The sequence below is a fragment of the Balaenoptera ricei genome, chromosome 8 (assembly GCF_028023285.1).
Source record: "Balaenoptera ricei isolate mBalRic1 chromosome 8, mBalRic1.hap2, whole genome shotgun sequence".
In the NCBI taxonomy this organism is placed as follows: Eukaryota; Metazoa; Chordata; class Mammalia; order Artiodactyla; family Balaenopteridae; genus Balaenoptera; species Balaenoptera ricei.
Genome location: NC_082646.1, coordinates 32,970,026 through 32,989,099, shown reverse-complemented (window position 1 = coordinate 32,989,099; position 19,074 = coordinate 32,970,026). Strand labels below are relative to the sequence as shown.

Genomic DNA, 19,074 nt, shown 5'->3' with positions numbered 1-19,074 from the left:
ACTCTAGATTTCTTAATGGATGTATAATGGCTGGTCCAAGGATATAAACTTTTGAAATTTTTTTTGGCATTATCAAATTGCCTTCTAAAAGGTTTTTATTACCAGTTATTATTCCTACTCACAGAGTAATTAAGGTATCTTCTTCTTTGCATCCTTGTCAACTCTGGATTTTATCACTGTTTTTAATTTTGTAGTTTATAAATATCTTATTTTTCTTTCTTCTGTTTACTTTTATTAAGGTTGTTTATTTTTACCTTCCTCCTTACTTGCCATATTTGTCTATCGGTCATATTTGTCTATTTTCTTTGCATTTTAAAGAATAAGTTTTGCTTTTAGAATAAGTCTGTGTTAATGTTTTAATATTTTCTTTTTTAATCATTGATTTATTTTTTGATTTCTATATTACTTAATTTGCATGGTTCATTTTTTTATCTTAAAATGGAACTCCCTACCCAATAAATAATTGCCCATCCCTCATCCCCCCATCCCCTGGTAACCACCATTCTGCTTTCTGTCTTTATGAATCTGACTACTCTTGGTACCTCATATAAGTGGAGTCATATAAGTGTTTGTCCTCTGCTTATTCACTTAGCATAATGTTTTCAAAGTTCATGTATGTTGTCAATGTGTGTTTTAAAATGCGCATTCTGTCCTCCTTCCTCCCTGAGCCTCTTTGCCCCCCTCCCGCCCCCCAAGTTCAGGAATCCACAGTGCTCTCTCAGGAGTTGGCCCTTGTGTCTCTCCTCTCTCTTCATTCCTGCGCAGAAGGGCTTTTCCTAGAGACTCTGCCATCCTCATTCGCTTAGTGATTCATCTCAGAGCCAGAGCCAAATGAAATGGAATTTCATTCCCAGCAAGGCTGGTCCTAAAGTTTGTGCTCATAAACTTGCTTTACAGTAATCTATATACTTTGAGTTTTTGTGCTCTGCCCACTCTGTTTCTCCTGCCTATGCCAGAAGCATTGCTCCAGTGGACCCAGGGCCCCAAGCCTGAGGGGAGGCCCCAGGATGTTCTGTGCCTGTGGGGTGGTTGGAGTGGTGACAGCAAGGGGGTACAGTTTAAACATGGAATTGCATTTTTATTACTTGATTGCTACTGCTGCTGTCACCAAGGGAGTAAGGGGGCTCCTGGTACAGCTGCTTCTTACTGCAGTTTATGCTTTAATATCTATCCCTAGGAGGGAGTTTGAAACGGTAAAAGGGCAGTTGAGGGGATAGACAGCGGCAGACACCTGTACCACGCTGCCACCAGACTTAGTAAGTCTGAACGTAGCTTTAATATTTTTTATTTTCTAGTGACTATATTATATGTTCTTATTTTATTTTCAGTGATACATTATACTTACTGATGAGATTTAAATCCTTTTGTCATATTTTAATAATGTAATTAGAGAAGGATATGATAAACATTTCAGTACCAAGATGATTTAATGTACAATATCAGTCAAGTTTCGTGAGCGTTACTTCTTTTTCGCAGAAAATTTTGAAAATATAATAAATGTTTAAAATGACCAATAATCCCAGAGGGTTACTTCTTTTATGTCACTTTAACTTTTAAAAGTATATTTAAGTTAGGCTAAAGCCAGCATTTTGTTGCACTAGAAGAGGGGTTGTAGGCTTACCATCCCAACATTTTAGTACCCAACTGGAATTTTTCATTGCCTGTCTTGAGTAATACTTTTCTATTGTGAACAGTAGAAATTATTTTTTAAAAATGCTATAGTTTATAATTCTTAAGACATTTTTTTTTCTTTTAACATCTTTATTGGAGTATAATTGGTTTACAATGGTGTGTTAGTTTCTGCTTTATAACAAAATGAATCAGCTATACATATACATATATTCCCATATCTCCTCCCTCTTGCATCTCCCTCCCACGCTCCCTATCCCCCCCCAGGCTGGTCACAAAGCACCGAGCTGATCTCCCTGTGCTATGCGGCTGCTTCCCACTACCTATCTATTTCACATTCGGTAGCATATATAAGTCCATACCACTCTCTCACTTCGTCCCAGCTTATGCTTCCCCTTTCCCATGTCCTTAAGTCCATTCTCTATGCCTGCGTCTTTATTCCTGTCCTGCCCCTAGGTTCTTCAGAACCATTTTTTTTTTAGATTCCATATATATGTGTTACCATACGGTATTTGTTTTTCTCTGACTTACTTCACTCTGTATGACAGACTCTAGGTCCATCCACCTCACTACAAGTAACTCAGTTTCGTTTCTTTTTATGGCTGAGTAATATTCCATTGTCTATATGTGCCACATCTCGTTATCCATTCATCTGTCTATGGACATTTAGGCTGCTTCCATGTCCCGGCTATTGTAAACAGAGCTGCAATGAACATTGTGGTACATAACTCTTTTTGAATTATGGTTTTCTCAGGGTATATGCCCAGTAGTGGGATTGCTGGGTCATATGGTAGTTCTATTTTTAGTTTATTAAGGAACCTCCATACTGTCCTGCATAGTGGCTGTATCAATTTATATTCCCACCAACAGTGCAAGAGGCTTCCCTTTTCTCCACATCCTCTCCAGCATTTATTGTTTGTAGATTTTTTGATGATGGCCATTCTGACTGGTGTGAGGTGATACCTCATTGTAGTTTTGATTTGCATTTCTCTAACGAATAGTGATGTTGAGCATTCTTTCATGTGTTTGTTGGCAATCTTTATATCTTCTCTGGAGAAATGTCTATTTAGGTCTTCTGACCATTTTTGGATTGGTTGTTTGTTTTTTTGATACTGAGTTGCATGAGCTGCTTGTAAATTTTGGAGGTTAATCCTTTGTCAGTTTCTTCATTTGCAAATATTTTCTCCCATTCTGAGGGTTGTCTTTTCATCTTGTTTATGGTTTCCTTTGCTGTACAAAAGCTTTTAAGTTTCATTAGGTCCCATTTGTTTATTTTTCTTTTTATTTCCATTTCTCTAGGAGGTGAGTCATAAAGGATCTTGCTGTGATTTATGTCATAGAGTGTTCTGCCTGTGGTTTCCTCTAAGAGTTTTATAGTGTCTGGCCTTTTATTTAGGTCTCTAATCCATTTTGAGTTTTTTTGTGTGTATGGTGTTAGGGAGTGTTCTAATTTCATTCTTTTATATATAGCTGCCCTGTTTTCCCAGCACTATGTATTGAAGAGGCTGTCTTTTCTCCACTGTATATGCTTGCCTCCTTTATCAAAGATAAGGTGACTATATGTGTGTGGGTTTATCTCTGGGCTTTCTAGCCTGTTCCATTGGTCTATATTTCTGTTTCTGTGCCAGTACCATACTGTCTTGATTACTGTGGCTTTGTATAGTCTGAAGACAGGGAGCCTGATTCCTCCAGCTCAGTTTTTCTTTCTCAAGATTGCTTCGGCTATTTGGGGTCTTTTGTGTTTCCATACAAATTGTGAAAATTTTTGTTCTAGTTCTGTGAAAAATGCCATTGGTAGTTTGATAGGGATTGCATTGAATCTGTAGATTGCTTTGGGTAGTAGAGTCATTTTCACAATGTTGATTCTTCCAATCCAAGAACATGGTATATCTCTCCATCTGTTTGTATCATCTTTAATTTCTTTCATCAATGTCTTATAGTTTTCTGCATACAGGTCTTTTACCTCCTTAGGTAGGTTTATTCCTGGGTATTTTATTCTTTCTGTTGCAATGGTAAATGGGAGTGTTTCCTTAATTTCTCTTTCAGATGTTTCATCATTAGTGTATAGGAATACAAGAGAATTCTGTACATTAACATTGTATCCTGCTACTTTACCAAATTTGTTGATTAGCTCTAGTAGTTTTCTGGTAGCATCTTTAGGATTCTCTATGTATAGTATCATGTCATCAGCAAGCAGTGACAGTTTTAGTTCTTATTTTCTGAATTGGATTCATTTTATTTCTTTTTCTTCTCTGATTGCTGTGGCTAAAACTTCCGAAACTATGTTGAATAATAGTGCTGAGAGTCGACAACCTTGTCTTGTTCCTGATCTTAGTGGAAATGGTTTCAGTTTTTCACCATTGAGAATGATGTTGGCTGTGGGTTTGTCATATATGGCCTTATTATGTTGAGGTAAGTTCCCACTATGCCTACTTTCTGGAGAGTTTTTATCATAAATGGGTGTTGAATTTTGTCAAAAGCTTTTTCTGCATCTATTGAGATGATCATATGGTTTTTCTCCTTCAGTTTGTTAATATGGTTTATCACATTGATTGATTTGCATATATTGAAGAATCCTTGCATTCCTGGGATAAACCCCACTTGATCATGGTGTATGATCCTTTTAATGTGCTGTTGCATTCTGTTTGCTAGTATTTTTTTGAGGATTTTTGCATCTATGTTCATTAGTGATATTGGCCTGTAGTTTTCTTTCTTTGTGACATCTTTGTCTGGTTTTGGTATCAGGATGATGGTGGCCTCATAGAATGAGTTTCGAAGTGTTCTTGCATGTGCTATATTTTGGAGGAGTTTGAGAAGGATAGGTGTTAGCTCTTCTCTAAATATTTGATAGAATTCGCCTGTGAAGCCATCTGGTCCTGGGCTTTTATTTGCTGGAAGATTCTTAATCACAGTCTCAATTTCAGTGCTTGTGAATGGTCTGTTCATATTTTCTATTTCTTCCTGGTTCAGTCTTGGAAGGTTGTGCTTTTCTAAGAATTTGTCCATTTCTTCCAGGTTGTCCATTATATTGGTATATAGTTGCTTGTAGTAATCTCTCATGATCCTCTGTATTTCTGCAGTGTCAGTTGTTACTTCTCCTTTTTCATGTCTAATTCTGTTGATATGAGTCTACTCCCTTTTTTTCTTGATGAGTCTGTCTAATGGTTTATCAATTTTGTTTATCTTCTCAAAGAACAAACTTTTAGTTTTATTGATCTTTGCTATTGTTTCCTTCATTTCTTTTTCATTTATTTCTGCTCTGATCTTTATAATTTCTTTCCTTCTGTTGGCATTTTTTGTTCTTCTTTCTCTAATTGCTTTAGGTGTAAGGTTATGTTGTTTATTGGAGATGTTTCTTGTTTCTTGAGGTAGGATTGTATTGCTATAATCTTCCCTCTTAGAACTGCTTTTGCTGCATCCCGTAGGTTTTGGGTCATTGTTTTTTCATTGTCATTTGTTTCTAGGTATTTTTTTATTTCCTCTTTGATTTCTTTAGTGATCTCTTGGTTATTTAGTAGTATATTGTTTAGCCTCCATGTGTTTGTAGTTTTTACAGATATTTTCTGTAATTGATATCTAGTCTCATAGCTTTTTGGTTAGAAAAGATACTTGATACAATTTCAATTTTCGTAAATTTACCAAGGCTTGATTTCTGACCCAAGATATTATCTATCCTGGAGAATGTTCCAGGAGCACTTGAGAAGAAAGAGTATTCTGTTGTTTTTGGATGGAATATCCTATAAATATCAATTAAGTCCATCTTGTTTAATGTATCATTTAAAGCTTGTGTTTCCTTATTTATTTTCATTTTGGATGATTTGTCCATTGGTGAAAGTGGGGTGTTAAAGTCCCCTACTATGATTGTGTTACTGTCCATTTCTCCCTTTTATGGCTGTTAGCATTTGCCTTATGTATTGAGGTGCTCCTATTTTGGGTGCATAAATATTTACAATTGTTATATCTTCTTCTTGGTTTGATCCCTTGATCATTATGTAGTGTCCTTCTTTGTCTCTTGTAATAGTCTTTATTTTAAAGTCTATTTTGTCTGATATGAGAATTGCTACTCCAGCTTTCTTTTGATTTCCATTTGCATGGAATATGTTTTTCCATCCCCTCACTTTCAGTCTGTATGTGTCCCTAGGTGTGAAGTGGGTGTCTTGTAGACAGCATATATATGGGTCTTGTTTTTGTATCCATTCAACCAGTCTGTGTCTTTTGGTTGGTGCATTTAATCCATTTACATTTAAGGTAATTATTGATATGTGTGTTCCTATTACCATTTTCTTAATTGTTTTTGGTGTGTTATTGTAGTTATTTTCCTTCTCTTGTGTTTCCTGCCTAGAGAAGTTCCTTTAGCATTTGTTGTAAAGCTGGTTTGGTGGTGCTGAATTCTCTTAGCTTTTGCTTGTCTGTAAAGGTTTTCATTTCTCCATCGAATCTGAATGAGATCCTTGCTAGGTAGAGTAATCGCGGTTGTAGGTTTTTCCCTTTCATCACTTTAAATATGTCCCCTCACTCCCTTCTGGCTTGCAGAGTTTTTGCTGAAAGATCAGCTGTTAATGTTATGGAGATTCCCTTGTATGTTATTTGTTGTTTTTCCCTTGCTGCTTTTAAAATTTTTCTTTTTGTTTAATTTTTGATAGTTTGATTAATATGTGTCTTGGCGTGTTTCTCCTTGTATTTATCCTATATGGGACTCTCTGCGCTTCCTGAACTTGACCTTTTCCTATTCCATATTAGAGAAGTTTTCAACTATAATCTCTTCAAATATTTTCTCAGTCCCTTTCTTTTTCTCTTCTTCTTTGGAACCCCAATATTCGAATGTTGGTGGCTTTAATATTGTCCCAGAGGTCTCTAAGACTGTCCTCAATTCTTTTCATTCTTTTTTCTTTATTCTGCTCTGCAGTAGTTATTTCCACTATTTTATCTTCCAGGTCACTTATCCGTTCTTCTGCCTCAGTTATTCTGCTATTGATTCCCTCTAGAGAATTTTTAATTTCATTTATTGTGTTGTTCATCACTGTTTGTTTGCTCTTTAGTTCTTCTAGGTCCTTGTTAAACATTTCTTGTATTTTCTCCATTCTATTTCCAAGATTTTGGATCATCTTTACTATCATTACTCTGAATTCTTTTTCAGGTAGACTGACTATTTCCTCTTCATTTGTTTGGTCTGTTGGGTTTTTACCTTGCTCCTTCATCTGCTGTGTGTTTCTCTCTCTTTTCATTTTGCTTAACTTACCGTGTTTGGGGTCTCTTTTCCACAGGCTGCAGGTTCGTACTTCCTGTTGTTTTTGGTGTCTTCCTCCAGTGGCTAAGGTTGGTTCAGTGGGTTGTGTGGCCTTCTTGGTGGAGGGGACTGGTGCCTGTGTTCTGGTGGATGAGGCTGGATCTTGTCTTTCTGGTGGGCAAAACCACATCTGACGGTGTGTTTTGCCATGTCTGTGACCTTATCATGATTTTAGGCAGCCTTTCTGCTAATAGGTGGGGTTGTGTTCCTGTCTTGCTAGTTGTTTGGCATAGTGTGTCAAGCACTGTAGCTTGCTGGTCGTTGAGATGGAGATCTCTGGGAGAGGTTTTGCCGTTTGATATCACATGGAGCCGGGAGGTCTCTGGTAGACCAGTGTCCTGAACTCAGCCCTCCCACCTCAGAGGCACAGGCCTGACACCCGGCCGGGGCACCAGACCCTGTCAGTCACATAGGTCAGAAGAAAAGGGCGAAAAAGAGAAAGAAGAAAAAAATAAAATAAAATACCATAAAGTTATTAAAATAAAAAATAATTATTAAAAATTTAAAAAGTTAAAAAGTAGTTAAAAAAAATAGAAAATAAGAAAGAAAGAAGAGAGCAACCAAACCAAAAAACAAATCTACCAGTCATAACAAGCGCTAAAAGCTATGCTAAAAAATAAAAAAAAACCAGACAGACAGAACCCTAGGACAAATGGTAAAAGCAAAGCTATACAGACAAAAATCACACAAAGAAGCATATACGTAAACACTCACAAAAAGAGAAAAAGGAAAAAAAATATATATATCTGTATATTAAAAAAAAGGAGGAAGAGAGCAACCAAATCAATAAACAAATCTACCAATGATAATAAACTCTAAATATTAAACAAAGATAAACATAAAACCAGGAACAAATTAGATGCAGAAAGCAAACCCCAACCCTACAGTAGCTCCAAAAGTCCACCACCTCAATTTGGGATGATTTGTTGTCTCTTCAGGTATTCCAAAGATGCAGGGTACACCAAGTTGATTGTGGAGATTTAATCCGCTGCTCCTGAGGCTGTTGGGAGAAATTTCCCTTTCTCTGTTTGCCCAGCTCCTGGGGTTCATCTTTGGATTTGGCCCCACCTCTGCGTATAGGTCACCTGAGGACGTCTGTTCTTGGCTCAGACAGGACAGGGTTAAAGTAGCAGCTGACTAGAGGGTTCTGGCTCACATAGGGGGAGGGAGGGGTACTGAATGTGGGGCGAGCCTGCAGCGGCAGAGGCCAGTGTGACATTGCAACAACCTGAGGTGCCCCGTTTGTTCCTCCGGGGATGTTGTCCCTGCATCACCTGACCCTGGCAGTGGCGGGCTGCACAGGCTCCCGGGAGGGGTGGTGTGGATAGTGACCTGTGCTTGCACACAGGTTTCTTGTTGGCTGCAGCAGCAGCGTTTGTGTTTCATGCCCATATCTGGTGTGCACGCTGATAGCCGTGGCTTTTGCGCATCTCTGGAGCTTGTTTAGGCAGTGCTCTGAATCCCCTCTCTTCGCGCACCCTGAAACAATGGTCTCTTGCCTCTTAGGCAGATCCATACATTTTCCCAGACTCCCTTCTGGCTCACTGTGGCGCACTAGCCCCCTTCAGGCTGTGTTCACGCAGCCAACCCCAGTCCTTTCCCTGAGATCTGACCTCCGAAGCCCGAGCCTCAGCTCCCAGCCCCCACCCGTCCCAGCGGGTGAGCAGACAAACCTCTCAGGCTGGTGAGTGCTGGTTGGCACCGATCCTCTGTGCGGGAATCCCTCTGCTTTGCCCTCCGCACCCCTGTTGCTGCGCTCTCCTCCATGGCTCCGATGCTTCCCCCCCCCCACCATGCCCCGTCTCCACCAGTGAAGGGGTTTCCTAGTGTGTGGAAACTTTTCCTCCTTCACAGCTCCCTCCCAGAGGTGCAGGTTCCATCCCTATTTTTTTTGTCTCTGTTTTTTTTTTTTCTTTTGCCCCACCCAGGTACATGGGGAGTTTCTTGCCTTTTGGGAAGTCTGCGGTCTTCTGCCAGCATTCAGTAGGTGTTCTGTAGTAGTTGTATTTCTGATGTATTTGTGTGGAAGAAGGTGATCTCCACATCTTACTCCTCCGCCATCTTGAAGGTCTCTTAAGACAGGTTTTTAATTGATAATGGAATATCTGTTTTGTAAAATTCATATTTCTATAGGAATAATATTAAATCTATTCATCTTGAATTCAGCATTCCATAGAGTTTCAGTGGTGAATAAAAATTCAGAAAGCACATTAACTGTAAAACTGAGGTGCATTTCTCAAGATTTAGCACTCTAACCTTACTTAGGAAGGAACCAATTTTATATTTTAGTGAAAGGTTTTCGGTTTTTAGCAGTCAGCATCACGTTAAAGTGACTGCCAGAGCTTCTCTCATGCTAATTTTGCTGTTGTGTTAGTGAAAGCAGTATGACAATAATAGACTCTTGAAACAGAGAATTATTAGTATTCACATAACATTGAACTGAAAGCATCTTGACCTGGAACAGAAAAATGATTGACTTGTTTTATAGCAGAAAATTTAGACTTTTAATGAACTAAACCAAATGGGGAAAATTGTCTAGTACTTTCAGTTTAGATTATTAGCTATATCATTCTTTTTTTTTTCATGAGATCAGAAGTGTTTATTTCAGTAACCTAAGTACCTTAGACAATTAGGATAAGTAGCACATTTGATTTCCCCAAACTTATGATGATTATAGTAAAACTGTGTACAAGTTAGTACCTTTACATATCATTTTTTCATCACAGTTTATTGTTTTGAATAGATACAAAATAATGGAATTTGTTGGTGTATTAAATAGTTTCCAACTATATTGGGTGAGAGTACAGAAACGGGTTGAAGAAAATGTTGCGAGACTATATGATTCTTACTGTTTCCCCTTCCTCATGGAAGTATTGTCTAAAAGATTTAAAATGGTATAGGAAGAATGTCTGGTGATGTATAAATAGAAGTTTTTTCATGCAAAGTCCTTCTAAGCTTTATGCCTATGCAGCTCACCTTGCCTCTTTCTTCAAATGAATTTGCTAGTTGATTGATTAAAATTCAGATGAATATTATGTTTTACAAATAAAATAATTATAGCATCTCATGATTGTATTTATCTTACATCTCATTTAATTTGAATCATGGTATTTTTCCTATCAAAATGTGTTTTCTTATAATAAAAATGTGGAAGTTCTCTGGTTGGGTGTTTAGAAATTTTATAACCTCTGGTTATTAAAGTGAATCTTGGTAATTTAGATAATTTTCGTTTGCTTAGATAACTTTGAAACTTTTAGTATTGTATCTAACCCTTTAGTGTTTCTCGAAGTATAAGTAAATGTGCATGGAATTTTTAAAAAATGTATGATTTAGCTTCAAGCACACGTGTGAGTGCCTAAGTTCTATCCTATGTCAACTTCTTTGAGATTAAAACAAGATTTTTCTTCATATGGTAACATCTACTTAGACTTTTCATTAAACATATTTGAAAGCAATGAATATTATAGAGTAGAAATAAAATGAATGAATTATAGTTTCTACTGCTTCTTAGTCTCTGAGATTTGTGGGATTTATGGAATATTTTTGAAATAAATTTCCTTTCCAATATTACGTACTATATCTTTTTACTGTAAAGCAGATAGTTACTATCTGTCGCCTTTTAAGACTTACGGTGTTCTAGGCACTAAGTGCTTTAACACATTGTTAATTAATTCCTATAACAATTCTATTATATAAGGAAGAAGCCAAGATTTAGAGCTTTAACTTTTCTCTAGGTTACTCAGATGTAGTGGGTATTGGAGCTAGAATTCAAACCCATTTTGCATGATACCAAAGACGTTTTGGTAATAGGATGTGGTTAAAACAAACTATTACATTTGGAAATGTGAACTTCTTATCAGCTATAAAGTTGACTTTAAGATTCCCTCATATTGTATTAATCCTGCTCTAATAGTCTCACTCTTTTTGAATTTTTACTAGCGTATGATGTGTGTGTGATGGCATGGTATGGAATATGTGGCTGACATATACCATCCAGTGGTCTACTGTCTCTTAACTGTTTTTCTTCATTCAGCTAGTTAATTATGTAGATGATCAGTTGAAATTTTGTTTATTATGTATCCTCTTGATATTAAATTATTTCGTAACAGAACCCAAGCATACTGAAATAAATTGAACTTAAATTAAAACACCCAAATTTTCCGACTCGTAAACTGGGAAGATCAAGGATATTATAGGTCCAAAATGTTTTCTAAACTCTGGTTATTGACAGGTTTTTTTTTTTGAAACAAATATTCAGAAAATCCTTAAGCTTGATTAATTCATTCTTGATTTTACCTAAGTGTAATTGGAAATGTGTCCTCTGTCTCTCAGTAAACTGTATTTTTAGGTTTATTCTTGAATTATCATTGTTCCTCATTACAAAATCATTGTTAAATTCTTATGGCTAAAGGGATTCATTGGTACAGCTAGGCAACCAGACAGCTGCCATAAACAGCTTTCTTCTGCCATCTCCCAGTTGGAAAATCATAGAAGATGATCCTGGTCAGCCTGGCTTAGGTCATATGGCATCCCTTGTACCATTATCTGTGGCGCGATATATTGAGATTGGGCCAACTTGATTATAGGCTGATCCCTAAGGTCAGGATGTCTTCTGTGACCAGAAAACAAAGAAAAGGATGACCACCATTACCCATTTAGTGACTACATAATATGTGCCTATTCTTGGCCAACATTTTAGAGCTTGGGCTCAGTAATAATCAGTAAAGTAGTTCATTGACTCCAGTGGCTAATCTGGGGCTCAGAGAGTTGTAGAACCTTCTCTTCTCTCCACTAACACTAGAGACTACATTACTCTTCCTTAGTTCAAAGAAAGAAATGGCTAAATAAATGTATTAATATTGTGTGTGCATTATATGTGTGTAAAAAAGAATTAACTATATTATTAAGTAATAAAGCCTTCAAAGTAATACATTTATTGTCTTGTTTATCTTAATCATAATTTCTTTACCTTAGATGAGGGATGCTATTATAATCATTTACAATATTCGTTAGTGTGTAAAATAAGCATCTTACTACTTTATACAGCTAGTTACTGTTCAATCCCAAACCTGAATTCTGTTTTTTAATATTCTCTTTTTTTATATTTATTTATTTACTTATTTATTTTTTGGATGCATTGGGTCTTAGTTGTGGCATGTGGGATCTTTCACTGTGGAGAGTGGGCTCTTCAGTGCAGTGCACGGGCTTCTCTCTAGTTGTGATGCACAGGCTCCAGAGTGCGTGGGCTCAGTAGTTGTGGCACGCGGGCTTAGTTGCCTCACGGCATGTGGGAATCTTAGTTCCCCGACCAGGGATTGAACCGGTGTCCAGTGCATTGCAAGACGGATTCTTAACCATTGGACCACCAGCGAAGTCCCCAGCCAAACCTGAATTCTAACCTTCTAATTCCTAAGAACATTACACATCTCTCCCAATGATATGCCTTGCTTTTTATATATTTTAAGTCACATGGTAGCTATTTTATACACACTGTAGTTGGTTGTAACTGTTTTTCTCATACCTGAGTGATGGCCATCTGCTTCCAGTTTTTAATGCTTTATTTTCACTCATTGACTATGTTGTAGTTGTGAACATATGTTTGTTTTTTAGTTATTCACTTAATACATATTTATTGAGTACTTGCGATATATATATGTTTATATACACACACAAACATACCCAATATATACTTTTATAAAATAAATTATTCTTTTGTATTGTATTATTCAAGACACTGGATTTTTCCAACAGGGTGGTTTTCTTGCAGGCAAGGAGATCACTTGCTCGTAGTATTTACAGGAGGATCTTTTTTTGTTGAGCATATCTTTTGCATATATTGTATTGTAATATCCTTATATTTATCTGTAGGTTTATAAGCATGCACAGATATAATATTATATATGAATAAAGTATTATTTACAATATGGGAAAAGCTAAATAAAGTTTGAATTAGAACTTGGTAGGAAAGATGGTGCTTGAGCAGATGGTTTTGCTATGTTAGTAAACTGGTTGCTGTTTTTTTTTTACGGAAATGATATAAGCTTATTTTAGAAAGTTTGCAAAATACACCTGAGAAAAAATAAGGAAATAAAAATAACCTGTAATCTTAAAAATAAATCACTGATAAAAATTTTGATATCTATTTCTAATTTCTTTTGCAGATATATATCTATATCTGTTTATATAAACATATTTGTTTAAATAAACAATATGAGCTATGCTATACACTTTGATTTGACTGTTATTCATGATAGACTTGTGAACATTTATTTCAGTTTTCCCTCCATTATAAAAAGCCTTGCGGGACTTCCCTGCTGGTCCAGTGGTTAAGACTCCATGCTCCCAATGTAGGGGGCCTGGGTTTGATCCCTGGACAGGGAACTAGATCCAACAAGCATGCCGCAACTAAGAGTTCACGTGCTGCAACTAAGAGTACACATGCCACAACTAAGAGTCTTCATGCCACAACCAAAGACCCCGCATGACGCAACAAAGATCCCGCACACTACACTGAAGATCCTACGTGCCACAGCGAAGATCCCGTGTGCTGTGACTAAGACCCGGCACAGCCAAATAAATAAATATTTTAAAAACATTGCAATGAATATCCTTATTTCTTCTCTAGGAGTACATTTATGATCCCTTGCATAAATTTCTAGAAGTGAAGTTTCTTGATTTAGGGGCATACAGAATATTCAGGAGAATATAACATACACAATGACAAATTGAAGATTACTAATGCAAAAGGTTGATCTGGTTTGTAATGACTAATCTAAACCTCACAATCATATTTCAGCTAGTTAAATCTGTTTTTTTTTTTTTAATGAGATGTACACACTGATTAATCCTTAGCACTGTCTCTAAAAGTGTTAGCACTCTCTCTGTACTGTCATCCCCAACTTAGAAGAGTTGTCATATGTAGATGCCACCTGAATAGTCATTTCTTATATTGATAAAAGTAGATTATTAGATGACAGAATACAGATTTTGTGAACCAAAATTTAAGGACTATGCTTTTCCAAAAACACAAATTTAGAAAAAGCAAGATAACATCTGTTATTCTTTTCAGGCTGATCAGTTGATGTTCGCTTTGCATTTCGTTCGAGGCATGCATCCTGAACTTTTTCAAGAAAGTGTAAGTGGAAGGAAAGGAGAAAAATATTAAAAGAGTTGCATAGAAATCTGGTAATGGGCGGACTTATGGTTAGATTAGAAGTTACTTAAGGCTAGAAATTACATGTCAATCTATTTATTTTTTACTTAGTTAGAAGTTTAGTGTAAGATGCTGATTTACAGTTCTACTCTCCTTTGGGTGAGCCCAGTATTCTGAAGCAATGGTAAGACAGGGAAAGAACTCTAACTTACCATGCTACCTACATTTTTCTGAACACAAGTCCACTTTTCCAGGGTACCAGAAGAGTCAGCCTTCTTATTTTCCTCATCTAAGCAGTGGAACTGATAAATATAAAAAAGTTAAACAACATGGGTATGCCACTACATTATTTATTACCTCCACTGACTTGCTCAGAGTCAGCAGATGAAGCAAGAGGGTGGGCAGTTCTCAGAAGCCTTCTTTGAGCCTGCAGGTTTATGTTAATCTTTTAATGTATAATTTATCTTTTTTTGTCTGTGACTTCATTTCTGGTCTACCATATAACCCCCTCTCAAAGTTGAAAAGAATTTCCTTCAAGATAGAGCTAAGTAATCCATCTCTGACCTGCTTCTAATATTAAAAAAATTATTTGTAAGTGATTTTTCTCATTATTATGCCATTATCATTAAAGTGAGCATTCAGTAGCCAGAGTGGCAGCGAATAGTATATATGGACAGTGCACTTTGACCTAGTAACCTTTAACTCTCTATGGTCAGATTTTAACTATGCTCTGGGTTCCCCTCATTTGAATAGTTAAAAGAATGCATACCATTCCATGTGACTGTTCTCTCTTTATTTTTCTCTAACTCCACATGCTCTGGCTGACTTGTATAGTTTCTTCCAAATTTAACTTGACTCTTTTTATTTACACTATTTACTTTGATGCCTTTCCCTCCTCCTGTATAATGTTTTTCACCATGCTCAATATGTTCTGCTGTATAAGACTTAATTTTCCCTAGTTTTCCCTCCTGGAGTATAAATAAATTATCATTGGGAAAGGAGAACAGTTTTCTTTGACTCGTGTAAAGTAGTAGTGATAATTTGTATTTTATTTATTTGTGACTGTGTAACTTCAGTAGGGAGAATGAGTGGTCAGAGTGGGTGGAGGCAGGAAGTATGTTGCTTTGGTAATTTTTCCATATTGCTCTCAAATTTTAATATGTCTTGGTTTTATTTGCTGGCTAATGTGTAACAAATAGTATGGTAGTGCCCATAATTATCTGAATGGGTAACCCAGAGTGAAGACATAGATTTTCTAAGAGCTCTAGATTCTGTAACACTTGATAAATTTTGATTCCATGGGTTAATTTTTTTTAAAAAAAGGAGTAATGGTAGTCTTCTCCCAATATGTTGGAAAAGATAAGTTAATGGTAGTACTTTTCTCTATTTTTCCCAATATACACAATTTTTAAACTTTTGTTGCACCTTACTGCTTATCTATTAGTGAGGAGTAGTATATAATAGGAAAAATTAAAGGTAGTGACAAATGCTAATTGAATAAGACATTTAAATTTTTAGATGTTGAGACTCACATGTATAATGTAGTTCTATTTTTGTCTCAAAATTATTCTAGTAGATTTTGTTTTAATGTTTTATGTTGGTATGGTACATGAACTCATTCTTATAATGTTAATGTAGTAGAAGTGGGAAGGTATGAAAAGAGTTTTTTTTTTTTTTTTCCATGTTTTTAGAAAGCTAAACTGTAAGCTGTCTTATGGGGAAATTTAAAAAGATTTGTTAAATGGTTAGAATATTTTTTGTGTGTTTCTCATATTTTTATTTAATAGGAATGGGATACATTTACAGGTGTGGTTGTTGGAGACATGTTGCGGAAAGCTGTAAGTTAAAATAACAAAATTATTATTTCACTCTTAGCGAAAATAATTCTGACTTTGATTTCATGAAATATAATTTGCTTGAGAGAAGTTTTAAATTACTGTTGAAATTATATTTTAATTAGAGGACTATATCCTTGCCTCTATTGCCCTAATAGAAAATGGACCTATATGTGTTTTTTTTGTCCTTGAGGACATGTATTCTTTTGAGAATATTAATTAAATATAAGAAATTAATATGGTTTCTTTTTTTCAGTGTATATATATTTGGTTCCAAGAACACTTTTGTAATTCGAAGAAGATCAAATCTCGTAACATAACTAGGAAAATTTTCTTATATAAGTAAAGTTAAAAATTACTTCATTTAACTTTTGACAACTTTATTCAAATTTAGCTTTTTCTCTAGTAATTTTCTATTTAAACATGGAATGGATAATATTATTCTTCAAAGCAACCTATCCAAACTGTAATGGGAAACCTAGATTATGTCTGAAATTCAAAATATAATTAAAAATAATATAATTCTATGGAAGTTTCTTATTACATTTGCGTTTTTCTGAAGTTTCACAAAAGATTAAGCCCTATGTAAATGAATGTAACATTTGTCTAAATGTTTACCAGTACCTTACGTTATGTAGAATTTTACCATATTGACTTGTAAAATAGATAAAAATTTAAAAATACATAGAATGAGTTTTTTTCAAAATAGTGTTCATAAAATTAGCTGGTCAATTTTTAATTTTTTTAAGTCTGAGTTTTACCAGATATACTAAGGAAAATAATTGCTCTTATTAAAAAGGACTCTCAACAAAGAATACGTGATCAACTTCCATCTTGGATAGATCAGGAAAGAAGCTGGGCAGTGGCAACATTAAAGGTATTCCTCTTCTACTATGAGTGATTTATTTTTTTTGTATTTGAGTTATTTCTGTTTATATTTTTATGTGCTACTTACTCATACTCAGTGTTGATATTTTTGTGAAAATGATGTAAAATCCCTGGGTAAAAGAATATCCAAGAATTATTCTGATTAGTCCTTTAAACAATTTTAATAGAATGCAAAAAATCAATAATTATGAAAAATAGTGAGAATTTGAAGCGATTTCTGGATTATTGGGCAGGACCTCTGAACTATTTCATGAACTCCTAATGGCAAACTTAATAATAATCAACATGATACAGTTAAAATTGTTTGAACAATTGATCTACTGAGAGGTTACACTTGGGAAAAAATCTTAACTGTGTTAACCTAAAAATTATAACGATGCTTTTTTTCACATACTAATTTCTTGTTAAGTAAAGAAATGCAAAACATTTAGGAAAGGGGGGCTTTCCTATTCAGAGAAAGTTTATAATATACATTAGTGTTTTATTATCATTTTAGTTTATAAAACATTTTCAAATGAATTATCTTATTCAATTATCACACAAACCTTAAGAGGGAGGTATTATTAACTTTCTTTTTACAGATGAGAAATAAGAATCAGTGCAGCGAGTTGCAAAATGCATGAACCTATTTTCTTTTCAATTTCATACATATTTTTGAGGACCTATTATGTGCCAAGCATCATGTTAAATACTTCAGACGCATTATCTTATTATCACAATGACCTATTGAAGAGGTCATAATTATGCCTGTTTTTGAGAAGAGCAAGCTGAGGTGTAGACAGGTTAAATAATTTATCCAACATCAAATAGCTGGGAAGTTTTGGAACTATGATTTTAATTCAGGCATTCTGACACCACATTCCTACATGCCTTTGATATGTAGGTTTTCCAAATATAGTGTTTTTTTCCTCTCTTTCTCTCCTTCCTTCTTTCCCCTCCCCACAGTTTTTTCCCCTGGTATGACTTGGGTGGTGAGGATGGGGACATGGGGAAGGAAAAGCCTAACTTCCAACAGTTCTGTCTGTGTTCTTTACTCAGGCTAAAGTGTTGTTTTTGTGGGGAATGAAAGACAAATATATTTCTCTCAAAATCTGTTACATATGTTTCCATTCTTCCTTTCCTTTCCCTGCTTTTCTTCACAACTATTCTAATGGTACAGTAGCACATGGTTAAAACGGTAGGGGTAGCCAGCAGTTATTGATGACTTACTATGTTCAAGGTATTATGCAGAATTTGAAAATGGATCATCTCATTAGATATTTTCAACATTGTGAGGGGGCTACGGTTGTTGCCCTCATTTAACAGATAAAGAAACTAAGGCCCAGAGTGATATAGTCACTTACTTATGGTCACTGAGAAAGTATAGAGTCAAGATTTGAAACTGGGCATATTTTTACACTCTAACGTGGAACTCCATTCTGGCAATGGTTAAAATTTGCACATGGTTTTAATGAAAGTATTCTTTTCTCCACAAGGTGGAGATAGGTACAAATGTTTTTATGTAGAGAAAAGATTTGTTAACTTGCAAGTATTGATTTAGTACTACTTTGGAAATATTTGCTTTTATTTAATTCTGGATTAGATAAGTCTGCCATACTGTTTCTGACCTAGAAGTGATTAAATAAGCCAACACGAATTAGAAAGCAAATGGTAAACATCAATAATTGGTTTCCATTTACTTTTTTTAGTGTGTGTGGGTATTTAGTATGGATGTGTGTGTGTGTATTTATATTTGCTTGTAGCTCAGTATATATGGTTATTTTTATTTTTTAGATTGCTCTCCCCAGTCTTTATCAGACCCTCTGTTTTGAAGACGTAGCTTTGTGGCATACTTATTATCATAATTCAATGTGTGAGCAAGAGTTTCCATCTATTCTTGCAAAGAAAGTTTCCTTATTTCAACAGGTAAATTATCTAAATGCATAAATGTATTTAATGTTTCTCTTGTCACTCAGAAGCCATTTAAATAAAAGCTTTGCCTTTAGGGTGTCACATAACCTTAATGGGCATATGTGGGAAAGGGCTTTCTGCTTTTGCCACCTTGTCCAGACACTGAAATCACTGGCAACGTTTCTTGGTAGGGTGCCTCGCACTGTAGCTTTTCTTACTTCCTCTGCCTCTGACCCAAGGGGAATTTCTCAATAGAGAACATGTCTTACCGAAAGAAGTTAAGGTATAGATTGTACAGGTTCTTCACTCTTTTCCCAGGGTTCTCTCTAAGGAAAAGACCTTATGGTGAGGAACAGGGAACTTTTTTTTTCCATTTTGTTTCGAAATAGAAT

The 19,074-nt window shown here is 35.6% G+C and overlaps 1 protein-coding gene across 2 annotated transcripts in view; it reads left to right on the top strand.

The window, feature by feature from the left end:
* DYNC2H1 (dynein cytoplasmic 2 heavy chain 1) overlaps nucleotides 1-19,074 on the top strand; it is a 357,806-nt gene that overhangs the window by 175,861 nt on the left and 162,871 nt on the right. The window contains exons 71-74 of one of the 2 annotated variants that reach the window (XM_059930504.1): nucleotides 13,986-14,051; nucleotides 15,857-15,907; nucleotides 16,704-16,781; nucleotides 18,566-18,697. In XM_059930504.1, coding sequence (XP_059786487.1) covers nucleotides 13,986-14,051; nucleotides 15,857-15,907; nucleotides 16,704-16,781; nucleotides 18,566-18,697 — 327 coding nt within the window. Of the gene's footprint in view, nucleotides 1-13,985; nucleotides 14,052-15,856; nucleotides 15,908-16,703; nucleotides 16,782-18,565; nucleotides 18,698-19,074 lie in introns of those variants that run through there. The other variant, XM_059930505.1, reaches the window with a different exon arrangement.